Genomic DNA, 13438 nt, shown 5'->3' on the forward strand with positions numbered 1-13438 from the left:
AGCATTTTGTACAAAGCGGGCCACTCCTGAAAACTTTGGAAGGAAATCTTAGCCAATCAGTGTAGAATCTGAGAAATCCAAGGGGCCAGTGAGGCACTCCAACGTTGAAGCGCTGGGCCCTAGTGCCTAGTGGTAAGAGAAAGGACTGCAGGCGGACCCGTGGATTCTTGACGAGGAACCGTGCAACCGAGCGCTCAATGTTAAAGCCCAGCTGCACTTCCGCATTTGGGCACCAAAATTTGGTGCCCAAATGCTGAATCGGCGAAAAAAGGCGGAAATAGACGGTCCTTACGGGTGCTTCAAAACGCCACTGAGCAACTTCCACTGACATGAATAGCGGAGGGGGCGGAGCTTCGCGTCAGGTCAGTCTCTATCCTTTTAATACTCTATGGAGAAATCCAATAGACTCGTCTTGATCACATGACTACAGAGATCATGTGTACCGGTTTGCGTGAGATTTGGATGAAATCTGTGCGACAAACATAAACAATGTGTTTTGCAGAAATCGGCCTCATGGTGGCGCTATAACCGGCAGATGTGGAGGGATGCAGGGAAAATGTTTTTCCATTGCCTCTAGGGAGTGCGCATACAGTACATAAGATGTATACAGGTAAAAACAGGAATTGCCCTGTTATAGCGCCACCGTGAGGCTGATTTTGAAAAAAATTTGTGGCACGTCGTCCTCGGCCTAGTGGAAATGTCCGTGTATAATTTCACGTAAATTGCACACTGTGTTTGTGATTTGTGGCATTTTGTTCAATCATGTGAGCTTTAAAAGCCAATCTTAGCCAATCAGGATGGAAGACGGGAAATTATGCAGATCCGTGTTGATCACATGACTATGACTATGAGATAATGTATACAGAGTTGTGTGATGTATGGATAAAAGTTGCAACTGCAACTTCGTATAATTGGTCCTCACTAATGTGTAAAATACCACTTTCTACTCGTCTCATGGGAGGGCTGTTCAGAAACTTGTCCACCAGTGACATCATCAACAGGGAATCCAAGCTAATAGAAACTGCAGTATTTCTATTCCTGAAAAGTTGCAATGCAATATTGGATAATAGATAGTCGCAAGCTTGTAGATCGGCTACTATCACTTTAAATATCGAATGCAATATCAAATTATAATTTAATAATAATAATAGTAAAGTGTGAAATTCAAATGTTGCTTTAAAATGTTAAATGTTATGAATTAAGTTTCAAACTATTCTGTACAGCCTTAAATATTGACAGACTTATACAAACCGAGCTCTGTGTGAAGCAGTGCAGTAGGCAAGTGAATAGTAGTGCTAGTAGCCTAGTATCCCCACAGTGCTGTTGCAGTTCTTCAACATTTTCAGAAACGGTGCAAAATAAATATAGTCTCATCTGGAGGAATAGAAGCATAATGCCCTTACTCCTGGCATGTGAATAGAAACAGAATGCCCTTACTCCTGGCATGTGTGGAAACTTCACAGACAACAGAAGCACATACTGTATATTTAGTGAATAGCACTACAATTAGTAATATTAAATCCTCCATGACTTCGAGGTCTGCTCTGGTCTGCACGCTGAAATAACAGCTCTCGGGTTTTATAGTAGCTCATAAAAAAACTAATGATACTGGGGAAATGACCTTCTATGGACAGAAGAAATTAAGAGGAGAGAATAATGAGTGCAAGGAAAGAATGAAGGAGGGAGAGAATGCAAGGAAAGGATAGAAGTCAGAGAAGAAGAGTGGGATATATGAAGGACAATAAACATCCAGAGAAGGCCAATCCGTACCCCAAACTCCCCAGCTAGCTCAGCTGTGTGTGCGTGCATGGGTCCGTGCGTTGCCAGAGGGTTAGGGATTGACGACACATTGTAAAATTAAAACACAGCTCAGCGTCCTTCGAGGGAGACATGTTAATGTGTGCTCTCATACGCACACAAAAAGCTAAATCGTTCTCTTCTTCATTAGAGAAACATTGGGGGTTTGTCACAGCTACACGCACACACGCACGCATGCACACAGAATTCTGGTTCGTATTAGCAATTAAGAACACTGCTTCAGTAAGAATTTAACTAGCAGACCTAATCACTATCAGACGTCTTTTCCTGTCAGGCTGTAAGAAAGCCTGACAAATGGTAAATGGGAAGCATTTATATAGCGCTCCGCTAGTCTTCTTGCCACTCAAAGAGCTTTACGATGCATGCCTCAAAATCATGAGCCATGCTAGACACCAACCGACTCATCTGGAGTAGTTAGGGGTTCAGTGTCTTGCTCAAGGACACTTCTACAAGATGCAGGGCTTAAAGGCAAACAAATTCCCAAGACTGAAAAAGATTTTTTGCAAATCTGCACTGATCTCATTAAATGACCCCTATGAAATCCCATTGGTTCGTTGTGTGTTTGACTGTACCCTGTACTGATTACATTTCTGTTTGACTGTACCCTGTACAGATTACATTTCTGACAATAAAGTATTCAATCAATCAATCAATTACTCATATTATTTTTGTACCATACATTCATCAACCAAGAAACTCACACTGCACATTCACCTATTCATTCGTTCACCAAAATAAATCACACCCGTGTGAAGTCAGGGGCACTCTTATCATCATACTGTACATCACATTCCATGCTCAACCAATCAAATCATCACAAAATGTCATTCCAGCCAATTGCTTTCGTCATCTTCACTTTTCGGTCTTCAATGTTTGTTTACACAAACACGAAAATTGACCTGTTCATTTGTGTGTGTGTGTGTGTGTGTGTGTGTGTGTGTGTGTGTGTGTGTGTGTGTGTGTGTGTGTGTGTGTGTGTGTGTCTGGTCATACCTTTGACAGCCTCATCTACGACTTCCACCACACGATCGATCTGTTGAACCTGAAATACACACAAGAGGTTATTGATAACATAATATGTACACATGATCAACAACACAATATTGTGGACAATTCGCAGACACAAAATCTCACACACACACACACACACACACACACACACACACACACACACACACACACACACACACACACACACACACACACACACACACACACACACACACACACACACACACACACACACACACACACACACACACACACACACACACACAGTGATATAGATTTATTCTACCCAATCAAGTGTGTATGTGACTATAAGACCACTTTATATTAGTTATCGACAGAATCTCAGTTTGAATGATTGGGGATCAACTGCTGGAAGAGACAGTGGTAGGAAGAGAGACTTTCAGAGAGGAAAAAAAGACAACAGAGAAACATAAGTGAAAGCCCCTGACAGAAGCAATACAGGCAAGCATACAGTACATACTGTACCCTAGACAGGTACAGAAAGCGAAATAGCCAAAGATAAGAAACAGACAGACACACATATACTGGAGATAATAGCTTATAATTAGGAAAGGGGAACACTGTTGGAGTAGAGACAATAAGCAATTATGGTCCAAGCTGGGTCATAAAAAGTCTCATAAAGAGAGATACTAATCTATTGATAGCACGTCATGACTTTACCAAACCACTGTTCCCAAGGTAGACATCAAAACGCAGAGCAGGAGATTTGGATGACAGGGGAAGGAGCAAGCGGGGGTGGGGTGTGTGGGAGAGAGAAGAAAGTGGGAAATAAAAAGAGTTGAGGCAGGAAGTGGGACGATCCATTATTGCTCCTGTTTCATTCCCACCCTGGTCTCTTCAATCTGATCTTCACACATTCTATTCTTAGAGGTGACATTCTGTGCCCCGGCGTCCACACACTACATCTCCAGGACAATTACTTCCAACACAGAGCAATCCTTCTAACATGAACGAACACACACACACACACACACACACACACACACACAGTCACACACACACACACACACACACACACACACAGTCCAGCAGGCATCAGTTATATGCACGGTAAGCACCAGAACAAGAAAACCTATTTTCTTCTAATGGCCAGGCTCTCTGGGTCTATTCAGAACAGCAGTGGGCAGCCAGCCACATACATGCAGTCGCACACGCAGTATCAGTGGCCTACGGGAGACTGCACTTAGTTGTTCACTGATTTCCTCATAGATGGATAAAATAGGAAGAAATGCAAGACAAAGCAAGAGAGAAAGAGAGAGATTAATGCACCAGTTTGGGAGCTTTATTTCCATTACATCTAATCCTAATATGTCAAACCTTGTGATGTCCCCTAACAACTGCCAGATAATGGGATGTCTACATAAAAGGTTACCAAACTTTTTCATGTCAAGGACCCCCAAATTTACACTAATTAGCCTGCGGACCCCCATTTGAAGAGATATGCCAGAAACCCCCATAAGAGAAGATGTTCACGGCTCTAGCAGTGATTCTCAACCCGTTTCATTTCAAGTATAATTATTGTACGGACCCCCATTTAATCACAATCACAATGCAACTGTCAAAGAGCCAGAGCACCATGGGGTCCTACTGTACATACAGTATAAGCAAGAGCATGATAGCAATTGGAGAGAATTATTAAAGACAAACAACTTTGTTGGTTAATGATAATATGCAATGGTATGCTTGAACGCAATTGTCCTGATGTTTAAACCTTCTGAATGTACTGCATGCATCACTTTAAAAGACTCAGTCGGAACACTCTTCACTCATTCTATCTTTAATCCAGTTTATTCAAACAAATACTTGATGGACATATCACCCATCATGACCTACTTTATCGTATGACCCAAAGAATTAGGCGGTCATACTGTATACTGTATATATCCAACCAAACATAGGAACAAACTGATTATTCTGGATGGTGATATTTGTGTGTTTGCTTTGTTGTCATCGTGTTCCCATTGTAATGCTACGTTTACCTAGCCAACAGCATACTATGTGTGTGATGTGGTTTACATACAGGAGGAGACATGTTCAGTACAGAAAGAGATGAATCACTGTGGGCTTGCGTGACTTTTTGAAGCTCTCCTTCCCATTGATTCAAGCAAACATTATACACAAGCGGAAAAAGCTGACACAAGTAGACACATACAGTACATGCACACTCACTCCCATACATGGGCGAATACACACACTCGTTATTAAACATGAGTGAATAAAACAGGTGTTGGCAGTTATTCTTTTTGTCTCCCACTCCCTTCACTCCATCCGTTACAGCAATCACATCATGCAAATTAGTCTCAGGTTATTTACATGTGTTATTTGCATATCCCACCAACTGTCAATGACGTTCCTCGGCTGATTTTAACTTCCAAGGATACATGGGGGCCATGTGTCCTTGTGAACCACATGCACGTATATATGGCTTCCTGAGTTTGCGAGTGCCCCATGCGTGTGTGTGTGCGCGTGCGTGCCTGAGTGCACAACATCCATCTATCCATCTGTGTGTATATCAATGCATAATTCAATCTAGTCTTGACAATGGAGAGGGCCTGCAGTGGTAAACTCACCAGCTGTTTCCACATCGGCCTGCCTGAAGGATGTTACACATACAAGCCTGTATAACTGAATGTAATTATATTACACATACATGCCACTTGATTTCTAAGTAATTATGTTACAGGCTGGCATGCCACATTTATTCAAATGTAATGACATTATTTATGGTAAAATATATGTAAGGCAACATTTGAGGACCCCATGCCTTTTAAAACACAGTGGCAGTAAATGCCAGTAATCAACATGGGATATTGAACTATTAAAACGGTAGGCCAACTGTTCAATTACTGTACAGGAAAACAAAAGCACATAATATGGACTTAAATTAACATCTATGGAATTCATTTGTGGCAGCTTGACTATTTTGGAGCGTAAATTTAAGTTTACTACTGTATGCATTGATGGAGCACAACTTAGGAGTAGGTAATTAAATATACATTCTAAAACGGTTAGTCCCAATACTTGATTCTTATTGGCTGGTTTCTGATTAGACCAGGTAGTAAATCTCACGATAATCCACACCTTCAATAGCCTGGGGTCCACCTATGCTTTCTATGGCATAGGCAGCTCCCGGCCAGATCCGCCGGGAGAATCTAGACACATCTGCGCGACATGAGACTGATTAATTAGAGCGACAGAGAGAGAGAGGAGTGTGTGTGTGTGCACATGTGTGCGTCAATTTAACAAAGATGCAGACAATCCGAAATCAGCAGAGAGTGATCGACGTTTGCGCTACTCTATGCCGAATTGAAGTGGACTCGGACCCAGACTTTTTTTTCCCTCCCTGGAAATAAAAACGTCTGGGTTTCCGAGGCTACACCTTCAATGACTTTATATCATTCCCAGCTGCGTTACATTGATCCCGCAGCTCTGTAGCTGAACTGGGGAAGGGGAGCACTTGATTGCCTTAGAAACCCTGGCCGTGCGGGCGTCTAAGCACTGCCCGCGCTCAAATGAGTGTGAATGTGAAAAGACATCAAGCGCCTCGTATTCCCCCGTCACAGAGACTGACCGAGTAAAAACCAAGGACTATTAATAGAGGACAGGAAGCGAAGACCGTGCGGTGGACTCCATGTTGCTCCCTGGAAGGAAAGAAACATGCACAGTTGAGACCAAGGAAGCTGAACGCGGAAGTGTTGGCTGCATTTAGCCCATTGCGAATGTTTCTTTCCTTCCAGGAAGCAACATGGAGTCCACCGTACAGTCTTCGCTTCCTGTCCTTAGTCCTTGGTAAAAACAAGGAAGTGTGACTTGTGACTCGGGTGGAGAGTGCCATGAACTCTAGTCAAACAACAGGTTAAGTGATCGAGTAATTAAAGTGCTAAAGAAACAAGTAGCACATGTACAGTATACATTCTGGGCACAGAATGTCAGGGCATCACAAATAATTTGTGAAGCATTGTTTTGGGGGAGCATGCGTCACTGCCAGTAGCGGCTGCCTAAAACACCTTTTTTATAGCACCATCGATTTTCTCCATTGTTGTCCTGACTCCTGCTCACATTGGTGACTCCCATGAGGTCAGTTCTTGGCAGTGTGTGCCTTGCTTGCAGCACCTGATGTAATTCCAGCTAGGCCTCTTTGTTGTCCGTGACCCTGTGTGTTCTCTAACCATGGCAGACAGGGGGCAGAGTGCACGCTGCCATCCTTTTAAGAGAACAGAGAACAGAAAGGACCCATGTGTCTCCAGGTTGCCAGCCAACAAAAGTCAGCTCTGCATTCACTTGTCCAGTGACTCACCTCCTCTAACGATTGGACCCACCTCACTACACGAGTCTGCACTGTTGATCTATCATCATCACTGTCAGACACAAATCCTTTCCCTCCACCTTCTTAGAGTTTTTCTTTCATGAATGATTGCCGACTTTGTCAAATGGTAGTGTCACACAAAAGTAGCAAAAATAGGCAATCTACAAGCTCACACACGTGTCTAAATTTGATGTATTGTGAGCTTGTACAGTATAGATATGCTATTTTAGCTACTTTTATGGGGGGAGGTGTGTTTGTATTGTAATTTGTAACCAATGAAAAGTATGAACGAGAATTAAATAATCACTACATTGGAATACAGGTTCTTTTTTTTCAACTTTATGAAAAGTAATGCTTTAGGACTTATTAGGTTCCCCCCCCCCCCCCCAACAGTGACACATTGTACAGTGGGCTAGAGTTGAGGAACACCATCCCAGACACACAACTCAGCAGGGATCTGCGTACTCACTGAGTCTCACTCTTCATGCCATCTTATCCTTTCATATACAGTACTTGTTTCTCTTTGTGCCTCGCTATGAGCCGGTCTCCATTCCCGTTTTTCTCCGTCCCTCCATCATTTCAGCATTACTCATTCTACAGTATTGTCACTGTCGGGTGATCACCTTGTCCAAAAAATAGTGTTACTTTTCAGGAAATGGCATTCATTAACTCTCGAAAAACTTAAATTGGAGAAATGGAGATACAAGGTTTCTCCCCGACAGCAGCAATATATTCTATACCGCCTTGCTCATCTCCTCCCATTTTCTTATATACAAATCTTCCCCCCTATCCTCCTCCAATCTGTCATATTCCTTCCTCCTCTCTTGTCTCCTTCTTTCCTCCTCTCAGCCTCCCTATATTGTCGCCTCCCCTTCCTCTCCTCTCTGCATGCTCCTATCAGCAGTCATGGTCTTGTCTCTCAGGGAGGTTTATTGATCCAGTGAGCAGTGGGTAGGCCTGAAGAGAACAGTCACAGCGGGACGGCAGCCAGGTCCAGTAGCGTGTGTGTGTGTGTGTGTGTGTGTGTGTGTGTGTGTGTGTGTGTGTGTGTGTGTGTGTGTGTGTCGGCAACTGCCATTTGGACACTCCAGTGAGCCTGCTGGGCTCGGAGATTAAATGCAGACATACAACACACATACAACACACACACGCCCGCACGCCCGCACACGCACGCCCGCGCACGCACGCTAGCACATGTTCGGACACACACTCACCCCTATTATGCTGAGGCCTTTGAGATAGTCCATGCGTGGCTGGGCTTGGGGTACACAACCTGCGAGCACTACTTTCTTCTGCTGGTCCTGGGCTTTCCTATAAACACAGACACACACACACACACACACACACACACATTAGATCCCACATACAGCACTTTACACTATGTGCACGGTTGCACACAAAGAATTACTGTAGCGTTGGGGCCATCTTGAAACTAAATAAAATAGTTTACCGAGTGTTTCAGGGCAAAACAAACCGGATGTTTTTGTCCAATATGCAAGATTGATTTGTTTTGTCTCAAAATCAAAATAACAGTGAGGGAGCCATGCACCTCTGTACTCTAAGTGCAAAGGTAACTTCATCCATCATTTAGCACAAATGACCCGAAACAAACTCCAACCTTAAGGTGACACAAGAGAGGGCAAAACGTGTGTGTGTGTGTGTGTGTGTGTGTGTGTGTGTGTGTGTGTGTGTGTGTGTGTGTGTGTGTGTGTGTGTGTGTGTGTGTGTGTGTGTGTGTCCTCTGGTTAGAGGCAGCCTGATTTGAGACGCTCGGTCTGTCTGACAAGAGCTTTTGGAAAAGCTGCCCAGACTCCTGTATGAATGTTTAATAATGAAGCCTGCTGACAGCTGCAACAAGGGAGGGAGGGAAGTGAAGGAGAGGGAGGGATGAGCACTGAAGCTACACACAAACTGTCAGCTGGGTTCTAATTCAGGACCTGGTTGTATTATTCAGCAAAACAAAACAAAAGGCAGAGTGGTAGAAGGTGTAAGGGGAGCGTGATAGAGAGAGGAGTGATGGGTTGGAGAGAAGAGATTAACGTGCGGCTGAATGTGAAGCCTGTTTGCATTATCACGCAAATCACCGGAGACCAGAAGAGTGAGCAGGAGGCGTGGATGGAGATATGAGGGGTGGAGAGGTGAAAAATATAGTTAATTCAAATGTATATTTTGACAGCAGTGTTTCAAAGATCGATTTCTCAGTCCTCGTTTCAGCTCAAGCGGACAGGATAAAATTGTGTATTCGATCTAATAAGGTTTACTGTTACAAATGAGGTCAGCAGTTTCATTCTATAGTTTCACATTGAATCTGTCATGAGTGGGATAGCGTAGAGCTGGACTGGAAAGAGGGTGGATAATAGTACCACTCAGTACATTCCTGGTTTCGGCAAAACTTGGATTAGTCCTAGCATTGAGTTCTACTAGTGATCAAGTGACTGACTATAGTACTTAAAGTTCATGGTGGGGGGACACTAAGCAAACAGAACTCCTGCCAGGTACAGTATGTAATCATTGTGTGAAACCAGTCTCTCTGCATGTCAAATATCTCCAATGGCATTTCCCATGCAAATGTCTTTGGCCTATAAAGAAGGGATAATTCAACTGTAAGTACATGTTTGCAGCAGTTAGGGGTTTCCTGTTGTGAAGCTCTGTGAATTCCTTGTCTTCAATTTACAAACAGGATAATTAGAAAAATCTCATTTTAAAGGTGTTTCAATAAATATTACATACTAATTACTTACATTTTCTGTATCAATATATTCACTAACACCCCTTGTTTTAAATGGCATGTACTTATTATTATTGTAATTAATGTTAAGGGTCCATCTCTACATATTCATGATTTGAGGTGAAATAGTTGCACAAACATCTGGTTGACTCAATTGGTGTATGAAAGTACAGAACCAAGGGAGAAAAGAGACAGTTGGAGAGACGGGCGGAGAGGGAGAGAGAGAGAGAGACAGAGAGACAGAGAGAGAGAGAGAGAGAGAGAGAGAGAGAGAGAGAGAGATAGAGAGAGAGAGAGAGAGAGAGAGAGAGAGAGAGAGAGAGAGAGAGACAGAGACAGAGAGACAGAGAGAGACAGAGAGAGAGAGTGGGAATTAGCTGTCAGGGTGAAGTGTTTTTAAATTAATCTGAAATAATAGATATGAGAGAGTCAGACAGTCAGAGTGTGCCTACAAAGTTTCCAGTTCCCTGGCACTTCTTATCAAGAACCTACACACACTGTATGCACACAGGACACATTATAGCAGGATCTGCATAATTCATAGTGTCTCCTGCCAAAATGTGCCAAATACTCCCCACCCACCCCTGTAGAGACTCACACACCCACACACACAGCATGCACGCCCACACACAGCCACAGCTGACACCGCGAATCAGGCAACAGTGCCTGAGCCGCCGCCTAGGCGCCCCAGGGGGAATAGGCCAATCATGTCGCACACGGCTCCTGGATGGGATGGGATAGGATTATGCGATGTGGTCGGCCACGGCGATTGTTTCGAGGCCGAGCGAGCGATCTCACTGCCAGTGACCCGGACCAGAGCAGATGTCCCCTGAGATCAGGGGACGAGGCGTGTGTGTGTGTGTGTGTGTGTACACTGTATGTGTGTCTCCTTGGCTTGGCACCTCGCCCTACATCTCTGCGGCCCCCTGTCAAGTTGGTGTTACTGCAGTGTATAGCCCCGAGTCCACACACGTCCACGTGCACGCACATTATGCACACGAGCACTTGCATACACACTGGAGACAAACGGCCTCACGAACCGGTCTAAGTCTATGCATACATGTATGACCTCTGCTGAATGTATATGCAGTAAGCGGGACTGTGCTGTACATACTGGTTTTTAACAGCTCAGTGGGCACGGTGAATCAGTCAAATTAGACACGACCAAATGTCCTGTTGAATTGATCAGACTGACTGGCTTATGACGTTGAATGCAGGTACTGTATAGAACACAAGGCCTGACCTATATAAGCATGACTACAACTTTTTAACACATGGACTTCAATATAATAGGAGTATTTAATATGTTGAGGTTCACTATTAGTATGACTACCAGCTAAATTACAAACATGTGATGTAAATAAGCACTGCTTCATGTATGGGGAAACAGATTAGATTCAGCTTGGAGCTGGGATGTCCTGCTACTGTAAATGAGGTGTTTTTCTGAGTCTCGTGTACCAAACCCAAACTTGTTAAGATGGCAATATAGTTAAACATAATGGTAACATTTATATATTCTCATCCACATTTGTGTATGCAGCTAAGTGCGCACGCGCACACGCACGCGCACACACACACACACACACACACACACACACACACACACACACACACACACACACACACACACACACACACACACACACACACACACACACACACACACACACACACACACACACACACACACACACACACACACACACACACACACACACACACACACAAATGAGTTAAATATATAAAATAAAAAATAGCATGCAATATCCTTTCTGTATACCATTTTACAGCAGTATATATTAGCTATTAAATATTTTTTGGAACCTCAAAAGTAAGTGAATTCTACACTATTGTATTCAGATTCGAGTCTACTCTGTGCTACTCTCCTCCACTTTATTACGGTATATCCAACGCAGCGGTATAGCCTCTCGTCATCCCTTGCTCCTGAGTGGTCTGTCCTCTCCTCCACCTCCTTTACCCTGACACGTTTTCTAACTGAGTGCAGACCAGCAGAACCAATCAGAGACACCCCTGACCTTTTGTCATTAGCATAAGCAGAAAGGGCCGAGGTTAAGTACCCATCAACTTGAGCAATTAAGATGCGAGTCTCTGCATGCATGCATGCGTGCATAAATATATTAAATCTTCCACTTCACTTGCACTTGTATGGTTTCTAGACAGGGCTATCAGTCTTGCAGTAAACACAGACACACATGAGACCCTCTCTGGGTCCGTTACTAAGTCATCATTTTGCTCTTTAAACAACTAAACGGCCTCAGCGCAGGTCAGGCCAGCAGTTCCTTAATGGTCTTTCTACAATAACAAAACTCTTGTTCTTGCTTGTACATTTGAGTACATTTCTAAGTCAGACAGACGTTTTGTGTCCTACTTTGCTAGCAGTGGGAGTAAATGAACAGCAGGAGGAAAGCAAATTAAATACTCTGATTCAGTGGGTGAGTGAGCGAAAAAAAGACAGCTGCTTTCAGTGCACACGATAGGTCTGTAGAACTGGGGATCTACCTGAAGACAGACAAAGGCAACATAAGGCGTCAATGTACAATAATACAACTGCGGGGCCCTCTGGGGCAAAGTGTAGAGACAGGAGGAATAGGAGGAGAGAGTATAACAGTACAGAAACTGTTTCCACCCATTACGACATGCCCAAATTAGGGATGCCAGATTGAAAGTGGTTAAAACGTTGTACACATATGGTGCAAAATAGCGATGTCGGCAAAAACATTTATAGGCTACCGATATATCGGTCTGGATCTAAAAGATAGAAAATCACATGAGGACAGCAGAGAGAAAGACAATTGAGTACTATCAACTTTCATCCACGTTGGGGCGCCTGGTGTCTCAGTTAGTGCACCGACATTGTGAATCGTGTCACCCAGCTTTATTTCCCACACGTATCAGTATTAGAACAAGTTGGAGTGTCAACAATGTCAATGTAAAGCGAGTAGTACAGACGCAGGGAGAGAGAGAGAGAGAGATTACATTGCTTTGGCAATGTAAACGTATGTTTTCTCATGCCAATAAAGCTCCTTTGAATTTAATTGAGAGAGAGAGAGAGAGAGAGAGAGAGAGAGACAAAGAAAATTGAGGTAACAGTACCGGCGACTACTGGCAATGTTTTAGGTGGCAGATGGGTTGGAGTTGCCACATAACAAATCAATAGTAATAACATTACAGAATGACAATCTCAATTTATGTGGGTTTCTTGTCATCTGATATCATATGAATCGTCTCCATGTGGTAAACCTTACCCAACTATTTATATTTCCATATGCACTTCAAACTATTTCTTGTGGCAAGTAACCACTCGAGCAGACATTTTGTGAATTAATTTCTTCTCTGCTAAGGTCTAGTGCCGCTTTGATGACATATGAATCACTGACTCACCCCCATCTGCTCCTCAGTAGGAGTCGGTCTATGAATGACCATTATCCCTAAACTCTCACATTAGATGGTCCCTGGCTCTGGTGCTGATGATGTTGTTGTCAATTTGGTTAGTCCTCTCTCAATGGCCTCTTTCCAATTCCTCCAGTGAAGGA

The 13438-nt window shown here is 43.5% G+C and overlaps 1 protein-coding gene across 2 annotated transcripts in view; it reads right to left on the minus strand.

Annotated features, from left to right (window-relative positions):
* cdkal1 (CDK5 regulatory subunit associated protein 1-like 1) overlaps positions 1-13438 on the minus strand; it is a 337631-nt gene that overhangs the window by 252552 nt on the left and 71641 nt on the right. For both annotated transcript variants that reach the window (XM_083760475.1, XM_083760476.1), the window contains 2 exons: positions 8371-8467; positions 2812-2860 (listed from right to left, as the gene is read on the minus strand). In XM_083760475.1, coding sequence (XP_083616601.1) covers positions 2812-2860; positions 8371-8467 — 146 coding nt within the window. The remainder of the gene's footprint in view (positions 1-2811; positions 2861-8370; positions 8468-13438) is intronic.

The sequence above is a fragment of the Protomyctophum parallelum genome, assembly GCF_964188405.1.
Source record: "Protomyctophum parallelum genome assembly, chromosome: 3".
NCBI classification, from domain to species: Eukaryota; Metazoa; Chordata; class Actinopteri; order Myctophiformes; family Myctophidae; genus Protomyctophum; species Protomyctophum parallelum.